We start from the raw sequence: 23,555 nt of genomic DNA, 5'->3' as shown, positions 1-23,555 counted from the left end.
TGTGCATTTTTATCTGAGATCCAATTTCTATCCAAACGCAGCCTGACAGAAATCCCAAGTAAAAAATTATCATCTAGTAAATAGAAAATGTTGAATGACTCATTTCTTAACACAATACAAATGTAAAAATTAAGAAACTGAAAAAAATTTATGTTGAGTTACATAATTGATTAAATAAATATGTATACATATAGTGTATCATCCTGGATAGCAAAAAAAAGTACCAAATTTAGTGTAAAGACTATATTTAGTTGTATATTGGCATGTTTTAATGGCTATACCAACCAATGAGAATTAACTTTTTTTTTTTTTTTTTTTTTTGGAGGGGGGTGGCGGAGACAACTAAAAAGTACAAATGTTAAGCAAGATTAAAATCAATTATTTAAATCAAGGTTTCTTGCTTGCTAATTTAAATTGTGATTCCAATTAGTGATTTACATCAATTTGATTTGTATCAATCCACCATGTTCCTAACATATAGGAAAGTTGTGATTCTGCAGCTTCAATCTCCCACAAAAGCTATTACAGAGTACCCACAAATAACCACTGTAAAAAAAGCTTTTATTTTATATGTTCCAATCATAGCCATAAATTTACCAAATACAACTAATAAAAACATCCCAAATCGGGGGGAGGAGGGGGAGGGAAGAGGGAGGAGAAAGCACATATAACTAATTTCATAGTCTGTGATACAGAATGTTTGTATCATCATCATCATCATCCTACAACTCTTTCACACACACCTCCCCCGACTTTGAACACAAGCCACTCTTGGCCTATTACTGATTTTGCGCCTGTCATGCATGTCAGAAAAACCTTTTCTGATACAATGGCGCCCTCTTTTGGATCTTTCCCATCACTGTATTTATCCAAGTTACTCAACTGAAATGCTAGAGCAGGGGTCGGCAACCTTTCAGAAGTGGGGTGCCAAGTCTTCATTTATTCACTCTAATTTAAGGTTTCGCGTGCCAGTAATACATTTTAACGTTTTTAGAAGGTCTCTCTATAAGTCTATAATATATAACTGAACTATTGTTGTATGTAAATTAAATAAGGTTTTAAAATGTTTAAGAAGCTTCATGTAAAATTAAATTAAAATGCAGAGCCCTCCCGACCGGTGGCCAGGACCCCGGCAGTGTGAGTGCCACTGAAAATCGGCTCGCATGCCACCTTTGGCACGCGTGCCATAAGTTGCCTACCCCTGTGCTAGAGTCACATAGCAATTTATGCCTGTTCTTGAAGAATTTCCAGAAGTAGCAGTTTAATTCCAGTGTTCATTAAACTTTAGAAGTGCAGATGTACACTTTTTTCCCCAATATAACACAAGAGTTTAAAGAAGGTATGTCATCAATCCCAAAAGTTCCTAAATTAAGAGAAAAATATTTTCAGAATGTGTGGTTACTCTCTGAAGCATGGCATGCATGTCTCAGACGTAAATACAAGCTTATGTGCAAGAGTTCCACTACGTGCCGACGGTGGTAATGAAACCACAAAGGCAGCCAGCAGAATGCTCTCAGTTCCTCCACCTTAGAATCATAGAAGGGTTGGAAGAGACCTCAGGTGGTCATCTAGTCCAATCCTCTGCTCAAAGCAGGACCAACACTAACTAAATCATCCCTTTTAGCTATACGATCAGCCATTGCAAACCCCCTCCCCTTTCCTTCAGCCCAGCCATGGCAGATTCCAAGACAGCTGTATCTAAGAACAGACTGCTAATTGCACATTAGTGCAGCATGTATCTATATGCATATGCACACACTCTTGTAGAATACCTTCCCTACAGAATCCCAAATTTCTAATAGGTGACATGATTTGTTCAGAGCAATCGACATTAAACACAGCCACTAATATGGGACACACTGGAATTCAGCAAAACTGTCCCAGAGGCAAGAAGGATTTTAACGCCCTGCAGTTCCGAGGCAGGAAACAATCAAGAAAGAAAACACACAACCCTCTCTGGATTTCCTCCCCACTTTCAAAGACCCAAATAGTCCACATATATAGAAGTGTCCATTTCACCTCTGTCTGCAGGATGGCAGCTCTCTGTTCTTTAGCTGTAAGGGATTCTTTCAGCACCTCGATATGCTGCTTGCTGTCAGAGAACTGGTTTGTGAGTGTCTCCAGTTTTGTCTGCAAGGCCAGCAGCTCAGTGTCCTTGCGTGACAGCTCCTGTTTCACCTGACCAATCTGAAGAAGGAAACGAATATGGGGAAGAGGAAAAAGAAGAGAGGATCGATAGTTAGCAATCTATACTTTTAACACAGCAATAAAAAATGAATATTCATAAAACTACCAATGAAGAGAATGATATTCTAAAGATCAAGTCTTTAGCTGTCTGTAAGCCTAGCAGAAAGGTTTCCACAGAACATCAGGGGAAAAGGAGGGAAGTAAATCCCATTCAGTTAGTAAAAGGTGTGCATTTCAACAGAGTGAAACCAATGTTCAGCCATCCTATAATGGACAAACCAAAATCAACTGTTTACCGGGGTAATCTTCTAATGACGATGCAACAGAACTGTACTGGATATGTACATTGCTCTGGTAGTAACAGTGCATTATAAACACCTAAAGAGATTAGATATGTTTAGGTATATCTCTGAGTGATCTCTTTCATGGGTGTTTGCCTTTTGTCACTTGAACTGGTTTCTTCTCCCCCCTTTAAGCTCACCAATCCAAACCCATCTCCAGAGAGAATGTCAGTGAAACATACCTTTCATTTTTACATTTGGTAAAACTAACATTTCACCCCTCTTGACGAGAGAAACATCCCTTAATTTGGGAATCTTTCTTAAAGTGATTCCGAGTATAGTGTAAAACTACTAACACCAAAATTAGACAAATCATACTAAAAAAGCTGCTTTTGGAATTGCCATGCAATGAAAATCTCTATCCAGATTTAGAGTTCACTGAAGACAGGGGTAAAATTCCCATGGTTTTAAGAGATGGATAATCAGATTCTCATCTCAATGAATAATGAGTGAAAAATTTCATCTGCACAGTAGTAGGATAAGATTAATAACCTCAGTCTAAAAACAACCATCACCCAGGACATCTTTAGAACCAAAGCTGAAGGCAAGAATACATGCTTAGAGAGAGGGATTGGTTGAGGCTACAAACTGACACAAATCCAGGCTTATAATTGGAAATTTCTGGTTTTGCCTTCTCCCCTAAAAAGGGTAATTTAATTTAGGCCTAACATTTTGATCTAAGAAGGAGAAACAGGTCTTTATAAAACCAAACATGAACAGAAATGTTTTAGAACAATTTACAAACAACTTCCCCAGCAGTGCGGGAAACCCAAGCCCAAGAGCATGCTAAATGCATGCAAACCAGAAAGTGAAGCAGATTATAAACTAAAATGAAACTGACCAGTCCAATTTTGTTTTCCAAACTGAGTGAAATACACAACATGAAAAAGCATAAATCATATTTTTAAAAGAATAAACTATATTTTAAAAACAGTCAGGTTTAATAATCTGAGGTGTTAATAGCAATACAGATGTCTTAAAAATAATCTTTTGAGTCCTTAGATGAAAGTAACGAAGTTTCCTTATATATTGGCAATACTCTGTTGATGGATGGATATTTTAAAAATCCTCTTTCTTGGATGCTGTTCAAGTTTTTCTAACCCTTTTCACCTCAGACCTGTGTGTCCTGGAGTAAAATGGTCTGTAGGGGAGAAGAGTGTAGGTGTGTAGAAACTGGTGAGAGTTTAAAATTTCTTTCTCCATTTTTTTAATGGAGAAACTGGAGAGAAGTTAAAGAGAATTTAATTTAGAGGACTATTAAATGGTAAATCATTAACTTAATTCTGATTTTAGCATCTAGTGTAAGATGAACATTAGACACCGTAGTTCTTTCTACTGATAGCAAATATTTCAATAAATAGATCCCTCATTCCATTTAGCAGAGAGGCACCTAAGTGTGAACTATAGCAGTTTCTGCGGTCAGCCTCTCAAACTTTTATTCCTATAGAACAACAAAAACTAGATGCATTAGTTACCTTGGGTATAGCATAAGAAATGGAAAGTAATTACAGAATTTGGGGCTAGTTCAGTTTTCTTACCGTCTCTCAACCAAAAAAAACCTATAAGCTTCAGATGGCACTACATTCTCCAATTCGGAGGCAACACAAATTAGAGTAAAAATCACTGATCAGTTTTGCTTTTGAAAAAATAGAATTTACTTTGGCTCCACCTGAAGAAGATAATTTAGACCCTTTTAGCCCAGATATTTTAACCTGATGAAGTTTTACCTGCATACAGATAGTACACAATATTAATAGTCCCAGGCAATGTCATAAATTCATTGTCCCCAGATGCAAAATTTCAGTGTCTTGAGCCCCCCCCCCGAGCTATCATGCTAAGCTCTTTAGGAAGGAATGCAGTGCATACCATTCAAAGTTGCACAGGAAATGAAGGCAGCCTGAAGTGTTCACATCTCTCTGCTCTTGAACACACACTGATCACCCAGAGCATTCACGTACTTTACAGTAAGGAAAAACTTAAACGTATACTGCAGAAATGATATAGGTTTAGATTTTCAAAAATGCACAGATCTCATTTAGGCAACTACATCAAGGATATATTTTCAAAAGTGTTCAGCAGCTCCCACTGTTACATCTTTGGAGAGATATTCGAAAGAGCTCCACACATGCTGTAGAAAAACTAGGCACTTATTTTGGTGCCTAAATAAAACTGCAGCTCTTCTGAAAAATCTAACTGCAATTGTGAGTACTGAGCACTTTTGAAAAATCTGTCCCAATATGAAAGAACAAATTACCATCAAGTTGAATCATTCTATTTAAGACAACAAACAGGGTATTCAGAGTGTGTTTTGAACAGTGATGCTACAGATGCCAAGCCGATGTGAATAAGAGGCAGATACAGAGCAGAGCAAACTGGTTAGTTCTACTGTCGTGTAAAAGAAGAAAAGTGTAAGCTACCAGAAAGCCACAGACCTAGCAAAGACCCAGTGAATGGCCACTGCACACAAAGAGATGAATCTTACGGCAGAGACCTCGGCCTGGAGACCAGCCACTCTTTTTTTCAGCTCCTCCCCTTGAGCCTCTTTGGCACTTAGCTCTTCCTTCAGTTGCTCTACCTGCCACGACATTGTTATTCTTTTCAATGTTTATCATTTGTTGTCTTCTAGTTGACCTGTTTCAGCCATCATAGTGACTAAATGTGACAAAGAACTACACAGCAAGATCATGACTGGTCACTCATTCCCTCATCCCTGCTGTCATGATCACAGGAGTTTAAAGTTCTTCTATTTTCACAAGTCCCCAGGCAAGAGTTTCATCATCATACTTATATAAATCTAACTGTAACCAGGTTTGTAGTGTCAATTTTTATATTTCAGATCTAGGGCATATTACCCAACCATTTTGAAACTGGGAGCAAGTAGAAAATTAAGACAGAAATAGTGAGAGAAAAATCATTCACTTCAAAGGTGTAAACTGGAGTAATATGCCAGGAAGCAGCTGTTGACGTCAACACAATACATTATTAAAAGGACAAGTATGTGCATTTATTAAGCAAGACAAGACAGAGGGATATGAGAAGACAATGGGATTGTGGCTGGACATAAGCCTCAAGGGGGATAAGGCTGTTAAATCAACAAGGGGTAGGGAGGAAGTTGTCAGCAGGAGAGACATGTGTGTGATGTATGGAAGAGATCCAGAAATTGATCAAAAGGAAATAGGCTCATAAAGTCTGTAAAGGGAGAGGACGAGGTGACGTGAGTTTCTAACACAGTGAGGGGGAAATAACTGGATATGGTAAGGCAGTACGAAGGCTTGGTAATTCAAGTGGCTTTTGCATATGCCTAAAATGTTTTCCCCCTCCCCCCTTCATTTGCTAGTGGTAACTCAACAGGATAAAAAGCACTATTTAAAAAACAGATGTTTTTCCCGGGGTGAGTCAATTTACTGGAGTGCTGGGAGCACTAACAAGTCTTATTACCACATATATTTCTGCTTTAGGGGATTGTAATCTTTGTGTTTAGCTTTCTCCAACAGGTTAGAACTGTATTGTTTAAACAAATCATATCACTGCAGGACAAATACAGTAGTGAGCACTCCACAGTATCCAGCAGAAACAAAGTATTAAGTGACCTTAAACTCTACATAGTCCGGCAAGCAGTGTTGATACCAAGCTCTTTGCCAAAGTACCGGTGTTTCTCAATGCCATCCTGCCTTGCAGAACAAACATACTCTTAAGTTTGAATAAATCTTGGCACCACCGCTGAAGTAGAATCTGTTCATTTTATGACGACAACACTAGAATCTGTTCATTTTATGACAACACTACTGGAAGGACAGTGTAATAGAAACCCTTTCACTACAGTTCATGCTCAGCCCAGACTTGAAATAATGCTAAATCTCTTGGTTATGTCACAGTGATCCAACAGGTCAAATGGGAAGAAATACTTTTCTCCCTCCATAAAGTATGTTTGAAAAGGCTGCTAAACTAAGGGCATGTCTACACGAACACTTACTGCATGGCAAGCTAGGGTGTCAACTTACAGCGCTCCAGCATACCACACACTAACTGACAGTATGGACCTTGCTGATGCCCACTAGAGAACTTCTAGTGCGCATCAGCAGAGTTCACATACACAGTTAGCATGTGGCATGCTAGAGCATTGTAGATCTATGACCCAGCTTGCCATGCAGTAGGTGTTTGTGTAGACATGCCCTTAATTAACCTAAACTATAAAAAGAACCAAAGATATGCACAAATCTCAGTTAAGTCAATGGAAGTTGTGAGTGTAAATCTAAAGGCAGAATCTGGCCCACAGTTCTATAGTTTTCCTTAATTATTCCATTTTCCTTTGTTAAATATTTTAAGGCTAGACTCGTCATTTCACAGTAGAATGCAGATGCCTCCTCTCCTATTTCCCAATGCTCACAGTACAGGGCAGGTCCCAACTCTATCCCTTGATTTGATGACATGCGTAAGAGTACTTCTCCCACCTGTTCCCCAAGGCTCAGAGTTCATTATGCTACTATCATTGTTCTCTCATTACCTTGTTTTTCATGAATTTGGAATGACTACGGTACACCTCCATTTGCTTCATTTCCTCCTCACGCTCTTCTGTGCTTAGAGCTCCATTTGACTTCAGCATCTGAATCTCCTCTTCCAAGTCACGGAGGCCACGTTCCATGGAGGAGATTTTTGAGTCCTGAAAGAGTAAGGAGAGAAGGAAAGCAACGTGCAGTTATACGTCTCATTAACACACCATAAAAGGAACAATGTATATGAATGCACCAGAGTTGTAACTGCCCCTTAATAAACATTCCCTAAGTAATTACTCTGCACCTATTTAAACATCATCTCTCTAAGCAGCTAAGACTGGCTGCCTGAGAGGGCACTTTTCTCCAATTCTCTCCATTCTGCAAGCAAAGGAGTTTAAGCCTGTGAACTAGGTTGTTGCTATGGGTGGCATATGAAGTGAACACTAAGTAAGAGACTATGAAACAGTCACTTTGCAGTCCTCAGGTGATATATACCAGAGAAATTATTATGGCGACAGCCACAGTATTAGTACAAACCGCAGATTCATAGTTAACCTAAGCCATGGATGTGCCACAAGTATGAGAGACGAGAGCTTGTGAAACAAGTTAGTCTCAGCTTCTACTGATGAGGTCTAGGTGACAATGCGGAACACATTAAACACCATAAAGCATGGAATTGATGTACTGATATAAATCTATTCCTGAATGGATGAACATATAGGGGTTGCTAAACTAGTTCAAATCTCACACATACTTTTTCAAACATTTCTACATCGTTAAAAAAATATATATATGTTACAAGTAAGCAATCCAATCTGTTGTCTTTTTCATGCTGTAACAGAATGAATGGAGATCTTCCAATCTACTTGGTTTATTGTCTCCCTCAATTCCTTCTTACCAGACAGACTCCAGTAGAGAGAGGAAGGAAGGTGGATTGTGGAATGGATATATGCAACACATCTCAGAGAACATAATAGTAACTGTTTCTTCTTTGAGTGATTGCACACGTCCATTCCACTTCAGGTGATTCACACAAGCAGTTCAATCTGGAGGGGGGAATCGGAGTCAACCTGAATAAATATTGAAGGGCCACACAACAAACTCGGCATCATCTCTAGATTGTTGAGAAACATCGTACGAGGCGGCAAAGGAATGCAAGTTTGCAAATGTCCAGAATAGGCTCTTGAAGAAGAAAGGCATTTGCAACTAGAGCCTTCGATGAAGTCGCTAACACTCTCTTTGGAGGGGTTACATTGGCCAAGTCATAGCACAAACGTATACAAGAGGAGATCCAGGATGAGTTTCTTTGCGAAGAGTCAGGACCTGCCCTTCATCCTGTTTGCAACTGCCACAACAACAGTGAAGATGATTGGAATTATTTAGTTTTGTCCAGGTAAAACGCCAACGCTATCCTACTCTCCTCCTGACATCTAATATCTGAAGTCTCTCCTCATCCTTATGAGTATGAGGCTTAGGGGGAAAAGCTGGTAAACAGATAGCCTGATTAATATAGAACTGAGACACCACTTTGGTGAAGAACTACAGATGAGGGCACAGGTACAGCTTGTCCTTTTAGAAGACTGCATAAAGAGGTTCACACACTAGAGCTTGTAATTCATCCACTCTCCTGGTTGATGTAATTGACACAAAAAAGGCTACCTTCATTAAGAGAGGGAGAAATGAACAGGTAGCCAACAGGTCAAATGGAGAACTCATTACCTTCATTAACAGCAGGTTTAAGTCACATGAATCCTCTACTTGGGTATATAAATAGTTCACACCCTTTAGAAATCTGATTGTCACAGGATCGGAGAAAAGCTGAGACAGCTGCAAGGTGGACCTTGATGGAACAAATGGGAAGAATTTGCTGTTTCTGGAATATCAAATAGCCCTACACATGATGGATCAGAGCCTAGATGGGGAAAACACTGAGTGGATGGCCTGAAAGTTAGGGTAGAGGAGGGTGACCGTGGTCTTGAGAGATCAGGTTTGGGTCCAACGGTGACGTCAATGGAATTCTGTTCAAGAAGGTCAGGACATTGGAAAACCAATGTTGTCAAGGCCAAACTGGAGCTATGAGTATGATTCAGAAGGGCCATACTGTACAAGTGGGGAAATTCTGCACCAAAAAATAAAAAGTTCTGCGCAAAATATTTTAAAATTCTGAATATTTTATTTGCCAAAACACCACAATATAATCATGCCAGTTTCAATTATTTTGGTAATTTATTTCAAAATATCTGTCAGCAAGTATGTCTGTATCAATACAGACCCAAAAAAAGCAGTGCAAAGGCTTGGGAGTGTCAGGGGTAGCGGAGGAACTGATGGAGAAGGAAGGAGCCTGGACTGAGCCAGGGCTGTTGGGTGTGGGTGGGAGAAGTATGGAACAGGTTTTTTTGGGAGGAGAAGAGAACCTCCCCCATGTAGACCTTGGCTGCTCCAAAACCTCTCCCATTCAGTCAGGCACATCTGCCCCTATCCCCGCACCTCCCATCCCAATGGGTCTCTGCAGTCTCCTCCCCCATCCCCATGTGGCCATGTACCCCCACTCACATTCAGACCCTGGCTCAACCCTGTCACCCCACTAGCTTTTGAGCCCACGCCCTAGTCTGTCCCCTCACTAGCCATTCTAAACCCCAGTCTGGGACCCCCAGCAGCCCCGTGTGCCACACACTGTCCTAATCTGGCTCCATGGGCCAGGTGCTGTGATGAACTTCTTCTGGGGGAAATATGTGCCACTGCATGCAAACAAAAAATTCCTCCCCACAGAAAATACAATCTGCTCAAGAAGTGCTGCAGTTCTACTTTCTGCCCACCAGAGGCCACTGTGGCATGAGAACAGACTGCTGCATTCCTGCTGTTGCCTGTTCTGGCGCCACAGTGATCTCTGGTGGGCGAAAGACAGAACTGCAGCACTTCTGGGGCAGATTGTATTTTCTGTAGAAAAAAAATAAAATTAGACAGGACACATGAATACTGTGCATGCGCAGTGGCGCAGAAATCCCCCAGGAGTAATACTGGATCAGCTCAACCGGCCATCTAGCCCAGTATCTTCTCTTCTGACAGTGGCCAGTGCCAGATGCTTCAGAGGGAATGAACATAACAGGCAATTGGTGAGTGATTCATCCCATTGTCCAATCCCAGCTTCTGGGAGTCGGAGATTTAGGGACACCAAGAACATGGGGTTGCGTTCCTGTGCATCTTGGCTAATAGCCATTGATGGACCTATCCTCTACGAACTTATCTAATTCTTTTTTGAGCCCAGTTATATTTCTCGCCTTCACAACATCTCCTGGCAACGAATTCCACAGGTTGACTGAGCATTGTGTGAAGAAGTTTTTCCTTATGTTTGTTTTAAACCTGCTGCCTATTAATTTCATTGGGTGACCTCTTGTGTTCTTGCATTATGTAAAGGCTTAAATAACACTTCTTTATTCACTTTCCCCACACCATTCTTGATTTTATAAATCTCTATCATATCCCCCCTTAGTCGTCTCTTTTCCAAATTGGACAGTCCCAATCTTTTTATTCTCTCCTCATATGGAAGCTGTTCCATACTCCTAATAATTTCTGTTGCCCTTCTCTGTTCCTTTTCCAATTCTAAAAACTGATTACTAACGTTTTGTAACTGTTGTTCTTCAAGATGTCTTGCTCATGTCCATTCCATGCTAGTTGTGTGCATACCACGTCCACAGTTGCCTGAAATTTTTCCCTAGGTGGTATCCATTAGCCGCCTCTGGAGTTGTGTGCACATGCGTCAGTATAAAGGATGCCACTGGCCCTGTGCCCTGTCAGTTCCTTCTTGCAAGTAGCTCCAACAGAGGGGTAGAAGGGCTGATCATGGAATGGACACAAGTAACACATCTTAAAGAACAGCAGTTACAAAAGGTTAATAACCATTTTTTTCCTTCTTCAATTCTTGCTCATGTCCATTCCATACTAGGTGATTCACAAGCAGTATTCCGGGAGGTGGGCTCAGAGTTCATGGATATGTCGACTGCAATACTGCTCTCCCAAAACGGGCATCATCATGGGCCTGTTGGATGATGGCATAGTGGGAAGCGAAAGTATGAACCGACCACCAGGTTGCAGCTCTGCAGATGTCCTGGATTGGTACCTGTGCGAGGAATGCTGTCAATGAAGTCTGGGCTCTTGTGGAATGAGTGATCACAATGGCCGGAAGCGGAATCTTCACTTGCTTGTAGAAAGCTCAGATACAGGTGATTTATCAGGATGATATCCTTTAGGATGACACAGGTACCCTCTCATCCTTTCCTCTATTGCTATGAAGAGTTGCATGGACTTGTGGAAGAGCTTAATCCTCTTGATATGAAAGGTGAGGATCTGCCTAACATCCAGTGTATGATGTTCCTCAGCGATCTTGTGAAGTTTTGGAAAGAAGACAGGTAGAAAAACATCATGGTTGTTGTGGAATTGCAACGCCATCTTTAGTAGGAAGGTGGGATGGGGGCGCAGTTGGACCTTGTCCTTGAAGAATACCGTATAAGGGAGTTCTGACATCAGGGCTTTGATCTAAGAGGCCCTTCTGGCCAAGGTGATCACCACCAAGAAGGTGACCTTCCAAGACAGAAGCAGCAGGGAGCATGATGATAACACATGGAAGGGAGTCCCCAGGAGCATCAACTGAACCAGATTTAAGTCTCCTGGGGGGGGATTGGTTTGCAAACCTGAGGATAGAGTCTTTCCAGCCCCTTGAGAAACCTGACCATCATCTCATGGGAGAATACTGATCTGCCATTCACTGGAGGGTGCAAGGCTGAGATGGCTGCCAAGTGAACCCTTGACAGAGCCAGACCCTGATGCTTTAGATGGAGCAGATAGTCCAAGATAGACTGCAGAGAAGAACGGGATGGAGAGGGATTCCATTCAGAAGCCCAACAAGTGGAACGTTTCCACTTGGCCAGGAAGCTAACCCTGGTGGAAGGCTTTCTACTACCTAGCAAGGCCTGTTGAACATGATCCAAGCAGGCCTTTTCTTCAGGGTTCAGCCATGCAGCAACCACGTTGTCAGGTGGCCAGGGAGACCATGCGGAACCTCAGTTTCTTGAGATATATGTTGAGGCGACACAGGTCCAGAATGGGCCTAGCCTCCTCCCCCCTTTGGGATTAGGAAATATCGGGAGTAAAATCTCGAGGAACCTCCTCTATGGCCCCAAGATGTAGGAGGCTTGCACCTCCTGGATGAGAAGCTGCTCATGAGAAAGGTCCCTGAAGAGGGAAAGGGGTGGGGGACTGGAGGGCAGGGTGGATGAAAATTGGAGGGTGTAGCCAACTGTTACTGTACTCAGTACTCAATGAATGGTCTGATGTTCTATATGACCATGCCAGGCTGAAGGGTGACAGGCAGTCCAAAAACAAAAGGGGAGAGTGATATGGAGTTGAGATTGGTGTATCTCCCTCAGGCATACCTTCAAAAGGCCCGCCTGGCCCTGCCGGGATATCTATAGGAGCCCGACTGGGAGACTGTGGTTGGAGGGAAGAGTTGGCGTCACTTATAACCCTGTCCTTTCCTCTTGTCGGACTTCTGCCTGGGAGGCACCGTGAACATGGGAGGCTGTTGGGGCCTAAAGTGCTTCCTTGAAACTGGAGGTATGTAAAGGCCCAAGAAACAAAGACTGGCCCTTGAGTCCATCTGTTCCGAGACCAGGGAGGTGCTCTCAAAGGGGAGGTCCTGAACGGATTGCTGCACTTCACAAGTGAGGCCAGAAGATTGGAACCACAAACAGCACCTCATGGTGATTGCAGACACCATAACTCTGGCTGCTGAGTCGGCTGCATCTGGTCGCCTGGAGGGAGGTCCTGATCCCAGTCTTTCCCTCCTCTAGGATGGCCGTGAGCTCTTCCCTTGACGCCTGTGGCAGGGAGTTCTTAAATTTGTATAATGAGTCCTACAGATTAAACTCGCATCTCCCTAGCAGGGCTTGCTGGTTGGATACACATAACTGGAGACTGCCCGTTCAATAAAACTTATGTCTGAACAGGTCCAGTCTCTTGGCCTCTTTATTTTTGGGGGTAGCACTCAAATGCTCCTGTCTGCCCTGCTCAATTGCCATCGACTACACCAGAGACCCGGGGAGGGAGATGCAGGGGAGGGTAAGTAAAGGTACTCAAACCCAGTGGCTGGGACATAGTATTTCTTTTCTGCCCTTTTTGAGGTGGGGACAGAGAAGAAGTCTGCCAGAGTGTTCTGATGGGCCCATCACCACTCCATTAATGGGCAAGGCCATTCTGGAAGGAGCAGCTGCAGCCAGGATGTCAAATAGGCTGTGTGCTGACTCCTTAAACTCCTCAACTTCTAGGCCCAAGTTCGCATCAACCCTTTTCAGGAGCTCCTGGTGGGCCCTGAAGTCAACCTGTGGGAGTGGGTTACTAGGGCCTGTGACAGTCTTGTCTGGTGATAACAAGAAAGAGGCCTGTGCTGGAGGAGGGGCTTCCTTCTCCTCCACTTCCACCATGTCCACTGGGGCCATTTCCTGGTTGTCGGCACTGGGGTCAGTATCGGAGTCAGGGTCTGGTGCCAGGCAGAAAGAGACAGTAGCTCGCTTTTCTGACACCACTGAGTATGTGCAGTGGGAAGGGGGCCCAGGTGCTGGGGGATAACCCCAAGATTCCAGTACCGCCACTGCGTCAACCAGTTGCCTGGTGGCCAGGTGCTGGCAGGAGGGCCAGTCCTGAAGTCAGGAGTGTAGGCTGGGTACTTGTAGGTCTTGGGGGGAGCAAAGGATTCCTCTTCAGATTCCAAAGAGGATTCCTTCCCCGGAGACCATGGCAGTGCAATACCCACTTGCGCCTCCGTGCAGCACCAGGGGACCAAAGACTGTCAATGGGCCAGTGACTGCTGCAACAGGACCATGGAGGGCTTGCCCCTGGATGGTGCCACAGTGGTCAGTGCCACGGTGGAGCTCACCGCACTCTGCACCTTTCTGTCCTCCATTGCCTTGGTTGACGAGGGGTCCTGAAGGCTTGGTGGGATTGGGAGGGACAGCAGGTCCTTTGCTGCCTGGAAAGCCTCAGATGTTGAAGGGGCCAGCAGATGCCCGACCCCTCAGCTGCTCCCCGGAGTCTGTGACGGGTCCTGTATCAGACTCAGTGCTCTAGGTGGAGTCGGCAGCACCATCAAAGACTCTGAGGAGGAGGTGTAGTTCAACACAGATCTCACTATGCTAATTGCACCCCACTTGTCTATTCCCTGCACCAGAGAATGCCCTCTTGGTGTGTTTTTTATGCCTCTTCCTTGACAATGGGAATGGAGAGCAGTGCCAGGAAGAGCATGGTGCCAGGGGAGCACTATGCACCGGTTTCGAAGTGCTCAGTGTCGATTCGGCTCCAAGGCTGATCTGAGGGCTGCCCCCATAAGAATGGCCTTCAGCTGAATGTCTCTATCTTCTCTAGTGCGGGGTTTGAAATCCTGGCAGATCTGGCACTTCTCTTTAACATGGACTCCCCCAGACACTTTAGACGGCTAGTGTGAGAGTCATTAAATGGCATCAGCTTGCTGCACGAGGCACACGGCTTGAAGCCCGGGGACTGAGGCATGCCTAGCACCTGGGGCGAAAATTCCCTTGACAACGGGGACAACTACTAACATTACTGTATACACTAATTCTAACTAAGAACTATATACACGAACTACAATACCTATATAAAATATTAAGAGAGAAAGTCCAAGCCACTGGGAAAGAAGCCATGCTACAGCAAGAGGGGTCGTTCCAGCAACCGTCACAGGTGGTAAGAAGGAACTTGCATGGCCAGTGAAACTGGTACCGAGAGACTCAGAAGGATCCCTAGCCACTGTATAAGCCTCTGGAGTCAACAGTATTGGGAAAGTCTCCTAGTGCTGAGACATCAAGGGCAGCACCGTTGCACTAGAAGGAGCCACTTACTGGCCAGTCTCAATGGGCCAGGGCCGGGGCCAGTGCCAACAGTCCTGCCTGAGCAGTTGACTGCTTCAGAGAGTGCCTTGGCCTTGAACACAGTGTCTTTGTCCACATTCTTGCCGCTGGAATTTGAACCAGGGAACCTTGATCTCCCAGATACTTTGTCCTTAGACACCATCTTCTGCTGCCTCTTCCTCAGTACCCAGGAGGGAGAATGGCCATGAGGATCAGCAAGACCAGGAGGAGCACTTCCAATGGATTCCAATGTGTTCGGTACCTACTCTGAGCGGGAAGGCTCCAAGAGTGTGCACAGGACTGCCTCCATCGCAGAAACGTAAGCCTGGCCTCCCTGTCCTTCTTGGTCCTTGGTTTAAAATTCCTGAAAATTTGGCATTAATTGTGAATGTGAGTATCCCCAAGACACTTCAGGCAACCGGAGTGCGAGTCACTCACTGGCATAGATTTTTTTTACAAGAATGGCAGGGCTTGAAGCCCGATAATCTAGGCATGCGCCAGCACCAATCACCCATGAACAGAAACTGAAGTGTTTAAAAAAACATTTTAAAAAGAAACTTACTTTTGTAATTACAGTACCTAACATTATGTCTACTAATGTACTAAAATGAGTACCAACTATATATAAAACACAAAATGAGGAAAAGACTTGCAATAGCATGATCTCACTCTTCAACAACCATCATGGGCAGTCAGAAGGACCTATGAGGCATTGGGGGTGCCCTTTATACTATTGTGCAGCAGCATGAGGCGGCAGAGGGCACATGCACTGCCTCGATGGGCTACAGCTGAGGGAAAAATCTCTGACAACAATGCATAGGACATGCACACACCTGAAATGGAATGGACACATACAATAACTTGAAAAGAAATTGATGCACACAGAACACAAAGCACTTATGCTCACTATTACACACATGCCTATTAATTTATAAAATGCATCCTCTAAAAGCAGACATGTTTGTTCTACTCTGTTTCTCCAGGGACTACTAGCAAACGCATTCCCTGGAAAAACTGTAGGGTTTGATGCTACCCCCCTTTCTATCCTATGCTCACCACATACTTCTTTTACTTGTTATTTTCCCCACCTAGATGCATAGATTGAGATGGCCAGAAGGGATTATGATCATGCAGTCTGATCTCTTGCATAATATATGAAATAGAATTTGATTCGTGCATATCTCAAGTGTAAAAAGGGGGTTATTGAGGCATGCATTGCAGCTAACAATCTGAGATAGAACGGGAAAAAGACCAGCTATTTGTTTTCAAAAGGAAAACTGGCTGGCCTGTTAGGAAACATGGGGAAAGAATTGGGAGACTCCAGAATGGAAAGGAGAGAAATGGCTATAGAGAAAGTTAATATTTGGAGAACAAGAGTGAGAAGTGGTGAAAAGGAAGAGTGTGAATGCAAAGATGAGTAAGAAGAGAAAGTATTTATTAATACTACATGTTTCATGCACATTATGGAACATACAATCTGGCATACAGCTACATGAAGTTGTGTAAATATATATGCAATCCACTTGTGGTCCTTGGGATCTGTGATGGTGTGTACCTGCCCCGCACCAGCCCTGAAAGGGTTAAATGTTCTTTGCAGGCCAAGGAAGCCCTACCCCTCTGACTCTGGTGGGCATGCTCAGCCTGAAGGCAGAGTGTAAAAGGAAGCAGCCCAGCTGAATCTGAGCAGGCTGCTGAAGGGGGAGGATGCAGATTCTCACCAGGGAGTGGCTACAGGTCCCAACTACAAAGCCACGGCAAACAGAGTTCCAGACAGACACCAGTCTGCCTGATGAACCCAGAAAAGAGACCACACCAGCAGAAGGGTACACCACTTGAGGACCCCAGAAACCTGGGGGAACCGGGGAACATCGCCAAGAGAGAAAGGGTAAGAAGCAGCCCAGGGGACTTAGACTTTCCTCCTTTGAGTGACCCGAGGAACCAGTCACCGTGTTTCGGGAGTATCCCCACTGACTCGGTGGTGAGCACCCCGCAGGGCCCGAGACTATGACTTGGAGGAGCAGAGAGGGCCTGTAGTAGTAGGATTTTCAAGTCCCCGTACCCTGGATACCACACACATAGGTGGCGCCCCCCACCCCCACCGGCCAAGCGGCCACACTGCCCTGAGAGGAAGGGCTGCTTTATTGACTCCAGCCATTAGGTTACGCTGCCCTGAATGAAAGGGTCACTCTATTGACTCTAGCCATTGGCCACGCAACCCTTTGTGGAAGCGCGACTTTATTAACTCCAGTCACTAGGCAATATGACCACATTTTATAGTAAGGGTCATCAGCATAGGACCTAACTGGCTGTGGGACCGCCTCTGACCTTTCTTTTGACCACACATGACCTGACACCCCACCAAAGGGGGGAATATACCCCGCAACAGGCTCCTACAAGTTGTCTATGTTGCTCTAAATCCTGCATCACTAGTTTAAAGACTAAACCACAAAACTGTATCTAGCTATAATTCAGGATGAAGGTGGTATTGATGCACCTTTCTGACTGAATCACCTGCTTCACATAAGGTGTTTTGGAATGCAAATATCTAATGTTGCTTTGCACTCTGGGTGCCACCAATACCCTTTCAAAAGTTCAGAAAATACTGTGATGGGAAAGTATTCACACTACCATTAAAAGGCACCCACTTATTTCCTCATACTGTCCTTATAATACAATGGATTATTGGCTGTAAACTATAAATAACACTCTAGGTAGATGAAAAGCAGACTTCTATCATGCAATGAACTAGTTCTCTAACCTGCCTGATCAATGAAAATCTCCAAATTTTTTTTCATTAGTAATACTGGACTATGTATTGTATCTGCTGTCAGACTTCTCATGCTTTATGCTATCTGAAAGACTTCATATACCGTTCAAAAGAATAGGATCCCCATCTGCCAGTGTGGACTCTCTTACCTTCATTTCAATAACAGTTTGTAGAGCTTTTGTCTTGGCTGAGTCAGGGGCATTTTCAAACCGACGATGCATCTCCTATAACAGAAGAACAAGGAGGAAAGAGTGAAAACAATGATATTTCACTTCACCCCACGGACTCCAGGGAAAGTTATCAGAACCTTCTCTTTCTAATGCAGCAGAATTCTACCCTTCTACAGTCCTCTGATGTTTCCAACCCTTCAATCGTCCTTTCACATCATAGAGGACAGGCTGCAGTCCAGTGAACAGAACTCTAACTCAGTTACACAGGCACAATAGAAACTTGGTCTTTGACCACCAAAATAAAAATATCCAAAATAAACTGTAAAACTGACGTACTCAAAATCTCCACTACCTTGCTGGTGAGTGAATCCTCCGTTTTTTAAAGGCAATTGTCTTCACATAGAAGATAGAACTATTTTAAAGAAGATAAACATAAACCAGCTTATTGCTGTTTTTATTAAACATGCTCTTGTGAGCATCTGTGTTGATAATGCTCCTTTCCATATTTTCCACCCCCAGAGTAGCAACCACCTAGTTACCTATGATGAAAATCTCCCTGCACAGAGACTGAAAGTAGCTGAAAAAACATGATTGGATAGCAAGTTGCTCCAGAGGCTCACAATGTGCAAAGGGGAGGATGACAAATACCTGTGTGATATTTCTGTAGATATGTAAAGGGCATGCACTCAGGTTGCTAGAGTGTTCCAGAGAGCTGACTAGAGAATATAAATGGCAACAAGCTGAACTGCTCTACAACACTTTCCAAGTTGCTGCAGGATACAAATAGGTAGCTGGAGAAAAAACAGATCTGTTATAGTGTATCTGTCCCTCTTCTCTGTATTCATCTTCAAAAATGAAGAGCAGGCCTTTAGATGTTAAATGTATGTATCACCCTTATGTCACACACTATGATATTAAATACGAGAGAAATGTAGGCAACCAAAACATTGCCATGCCCAAAGTTCACTGTGCTATGGTGCACACAAATCTAAATTGTTATTGCACTTTACCTAATATAACAATTTAGATTTCCTGGCCCAGACAAAAAAGAATATTCACTCACCCTTTCCATAAAAATGGTAATGAAAAAGATAGTATTTTATTTGCTAGTCAAAAAGGTTCTTTGCCCCCATATAAACAAGCAGGGCCGGCTCCAGACACCAGCCCAATAAGCAGGTGCTTGGGGCGGCCAAGGGGAAGGGGCAGCACGTCGGGCTGTTCGGCAGCGGGTCCCTCTCGGAGGGAATCACCTGCCGCCAAATTCCCGCCGAAGAAGAAAGTGGCGCAGTGGAGCTGCCGCTGGAGTGCCACCGATCGCGACTGCGGCTCCCCCCGCCCTGCCCGCCCCACCGCTTGGGGCGGCAAAAACCCTGGAGCCGGTCCTGAAACAAGCAAGCAGAATTTGCAAAGCTGATTTATATAGTGCTTTCAAAAGATATGCAAAGATTATTTGAAACTCTGTCAGGTAGGTAAGTACCTGCTGATAGGGTAACTGAGGCAGAATGGTGAACTGATTTGACAAAGACCACAATGGGAGCCTGTATCAGAGCAAGATTTAGCAATCTGGAATTCAGGTCTCTAAACCTCTAGGCCATTCCATTTCTTGCCTTTAAAACACAGAACTTTCTAGATGTTTATACTTGTATGTGATGACGATACAGCCAACAATCTCTCTCTCTCTCTCTCTCTCTCTCTCTATATATATATATATATAATTTGTGTATTTTCTGAGATGCTATCTTTACAGATAAATGTCAGTCTAAACTGAAAACCTATTAGTAATAGTCAGCTAGCAAATAAACAAGTACACATAGGGTTTAAGCCAGAAAAATCTCTAAAAATACACATGCTACTCTCAGATTTGACAGTGAAACAGAGAGTCCCTTGTCAATGTTTTCACTGAGGCCACACAGAAGAAAAGCCACACAACAATACCAGTTTAAATTCCATAAATATCTGTTAAGTGGCTTTGAGTAAATACTGTCTGAAACAAGAGGCCCCAGTTTACATCTTTAAAAATACTCACTGAATTTAAAGCCCGTGTTTACAAGTCCATCAAGAGTGAAAACATGTTTAATGGAAGGTGAAGAGAACAGGGTTTGAATTCCATGTAATTTATCATTATCTTCCAGAAAACACCATCCTGGCCACTATGGATGTAGAAGCCCTCTACACCAACATTCCACACAAAGATGGACTACAAGCCATCAGGAATAGCATCCCCAATACCATCACGGCAAACCTGGTGACTGAACTTTGTGACTTTCTCCTCACCCACAACTATTTCACATTTGGGGACAATATATACCTTCAAGTCAGCGGCACTGCTATGGGTACCCACATGGCCCCACAGTATGCCAACATCTTTATGGCTGACTTAGAACAACGCTTCCTTAGCTCTTGTCCCCTAACGCCCCTACTCTACTTGCGCTATATTGATGATATCTTCATCATCTGGACCCATGGAAAAGAAGCCCTCGATGAATTCCACCATGATTTTAACAATTTCCATCCCACCATCAACCTCAGCCTAGACCAATCGACACAAGCAGTCCATTTCCTAGACACTACTGTGCTAATAAGCGATGGTCACATAAACACCACCCTATACCGGAAACCTACTGACCGCTACGCTTACCTACATGCCTCCAGCTTCCATCCAGGACACACCACACGATCCATTGTCTACAGCCAAGCTCTAAGATACAACCGCATTTGCTCCAATCCCTCAGACAGAGATAAACACCTACAAGATCTCTATCAAGCGTTCTTAAAACTACAATACCCACCTGCTGAAGTGAAAAAACAGATTGACAGAGCCAGAAGAGTACCCAGAAGCCACCTACTACAGGGCAGGCCCAACAAAGAAAATAACAGAACGCCTCTAGCCGCCACCTTCAGCCCCCAACTGAAACCTCTCCAGCACATCATCAAAGATCTACAACCTATCCTGAAAGATGATCCCTCACTCTCACAGATCTTGGGAGAAGACCAGTCCTTGCTTACAGACAGCCTCCCAACCTTAAGCAAAGACTCACCAGCAACCGCACACCATACAACAAAAACACTAACCCAGGAACCTATCCTTGCAACAAAGCCCGATGGCAGCTCTGTCCACATATCTATTCAAGTGACATCATCATAGGATCTAATCACATCAGCCACACCATCAGGGGCTCGTTCACCTGCACATCTACCAACGTGATATATGCCATCATGTGCCAGCAATGCCCCTCTGCTATATACATTGGCCAAACCGGACAGTCTCTATGCAAAAGAATAAATGGACACAAATCTGACATCAGGAATCATAACATTCAAAAACCAGTGGGAGAACACGTCAACCTCTCAGTGAGGGACTTGAAGGTCAGTTTTGCAACAAAAAAACTTCAAAAACAGACTCCAAAGAGAGACTGCTGAACTCAAATTAATATGCAAATTAGATACAATTAACTTTGGTCTAAACAGAGACTGGGAATGGTTGGGTCATTACACTAATTGAATTTTTTTCCCCCCATGTTAAGTTCTCCTCACACCTTCTATGGGTCATCTCGATCATCACTTCAAAGTTTTTTCTTCTGCTGCTATTGATAGCTCATCTCAATTGATTGGCCTCTTACAATTGGTATGCGTACTTCCCCTTTTCATGTTCTCTGTATGTATAAATATCTTCTGTCTGTGTGTTTCACTCTATGCATCTGATGAAGTGGGCTGTAGCCCACAAAAGCTTATGCAGAAATAAATTTGTTAGTCTCTAAGGTGCCACAAGTACTCCGGTACCTTTTACTCTTTCTTTGACTTTCCTAGTTCTCAAACATGTATGTAGGGGGAAGAGTATTGAAGAGAATTCTCTGCAATTTTGACCACGCGGAAAGACCCCATTAATGCCAAGTGTCCTGTTCTGAGCTACAAGAATTTTCCCTAACTGCCTCTGGCACACAACTTACAAGTCTGTTTCCTGTATTATTGTTAAGAAGAAATACAGTAACTTGTTACAAAAGAAAAAAAAAATCTTTCCAAGATGTTCAATGAAAGAGGGAGACCTGGAAGAGCAAAGGGCAAATATAGAGATTCTGCCAAAATTGTATTGTACAGAATGTTATTTTTATTCAGTAGTACTAAGTACTTTCCAAATATGCAAAGACAGACCCTGCCCCAAGAATATAAAGACAACAATGACTGAATGGCAGGAAACAGATATAACGCACCATAAAAGCAATTTCTTTTAGGGGGTTCTGATAGCAACCTTTATCTTTAAATCTTGCAACCTTTATTTGAGAAGGGGGAGGATAGTTCAGTGGTTTGAGCATTGGCCTGCTAAACCCAGGGTTGTGAGCTCAATCCTTGAGGGGGCCATTTAGGGAACTGGGGTAAAAAAATCTGACTGGGGATTGGCCCTTCTTTGAGCAGGGGGTTGGACTAGATGACCCCCTGAGGTCCCTTCCAACCTTGATATTCTATTATATCAATCAGCCTTTAACACCCTACATTGTTTGCAATAGGACTTTGTTCTTTAGCACAGGAAAAATTCCCACCAGCATAGAGAAGGCTTTTGCTTAGCCTATGAAATTCCACTCCAATTTGGTTGAGCTATAAGGTGTTGAAAATCACCATTTCCCATCTCTGGAGTGTGATATTAATGCTTAATTTTGCTCCCCTGCCCCAGCTGCAGCATCGATTGCACTGGGAACCCCCAGGAGCAGAGACTCAATCTAGCTGCTGCTGTTGCAGCAGTGAACTGACAGAGATGGATAGGATGGGCTCCAAGACAGCACAGTGGCCAGAAGCACCATCTCTAGCTTCCCCGCCAAGGGTGTGGCAAGAAACCATGGATCAGAAAAAAGGCAAATAATAAATTAATAATAGGGAACCAGGAGAGCATGAGTTCTAAACTGCACTTCTGCTGCCTGTTGTTAATTCTGTATCCTTTCACGACCTTTATTAAGCAATGTCTTATATTCCACTGAGCGGTTATATAGTTAGACAACAGAACTCAGCTCTTTAATATATCAAACCCAAATACCATGGTCTTAGCCACATTGACTCACGGAAAGAGCCTGCCCTATCTTTGTCCTTGGATATGCTGTCTGTTAAAGGGGAATACTGATACACTGATCACATACTATTTCTGATGAATAGTTCACAGAGGATAATTATGTCAGCCAGCAGGAGAAGGCTAAGTCCTGTAGCTCAAATGGTAGAAGTATGTGCTGCAGTGCTGAAGATTCATGGTTTGCACCCCACTGATAATACCAGGAAGTTGCAATTTACTATTAAGGGGGGTGAGTGCCACACAGGAGAAATCTGTTCTTACCCTGCCTCCACCACTGACTTTTTATGAGACACTGGGCAACTCACAAGCCAAAATTGTGCGTTCCTTATTCTCTGGTTGTCCAGTTTGAGACGCCGGAGACCTAACTTGCAAAGTGCTGAGCACTCTCAACTGCAACTGAAGTCAATGGAAGCTCTGAATGCTCAGCACGTCCGCTAGTAAGGCAGTATGGTCTGGTGGAATAAGCCCATGACTGGAAGTCTTGAATTTTAATTCTGGCTCTGTCATTTTCACTGTGTGCCATCAGGATACTCACTTTGTATTTGTCTTTGTCTCCTCATCTATAAAATGGGGATAATGCTCTTATCTTTCTCAGGCATTATGAAGATAAATTCATTAAATATTTGTGATG

The 23,555-nt window shown here is 43.5% G+C and overlaps 1 protein-coding gene across 15 annotated transcripts in view; it reads right to left on the bottom strand.

Annotated features, from left to right (window-relative positions):
• ERC1 (ELKS/RAB6-interacting/CAST family member 1) overlaps positions 1 to 23,555 on the bottom strand; it is a 530,185-nt gene that overhangs the window by 389,897 nt on the left and 116,733 nt on the right. For 11 of the 15 annotated variants that reach the window (XM_034780724.1, XM_034780799.1, XM_034780743.1 and 8 more), the window contains exons 4-7: positions 17,851 to 17,925; positions 7,033 to 7,188; positions 5,020 to 5,103; positions 2,020 to 2,187 (exon numbers count right to left, since the gene is read on the bottom strand). In XM_034780724.1, coding sequence (XP_034636615.1) covers positions 2,020 to 2,187; positions 5,020 to 5,103; positions 7,033 to 7,188; positions 17,851 to 17,925 — 483 coding nt within the window. The remainder of the gene's footprint in view (positions 1 to 2,019; positions 2,188 to 5,019; positions 5,104 to 7,032; positions 7,189 to 17,850; positions 17,926 to 23,555) is intronic. The other 4 variants (XM_034780768.1, XM_034780828.1, XM_034780850.1 and 1 more) reach the window with 1 other exon arrangement.

The sequence above is a fragment of the Trachemys scripta genome, chromosome 1 (genome assembly GCF_013100865.1).
Source record: "Trachemys scripta elegans isolate TJP31775 chromosome 1, CAS_Tse_1.0, whole genome shotgun sequence".
Taxonomy (NCBI): Eukaryota; Metazoa; Chordata; order Testudines; family Emydidae; genus Trachemys; species Trachemys scripta.
The sequence above is the reverse complement of the archived record's forward strand: the minus strand, read 5'-3'. Positions and strand labels throughout refer to the sequence as shown.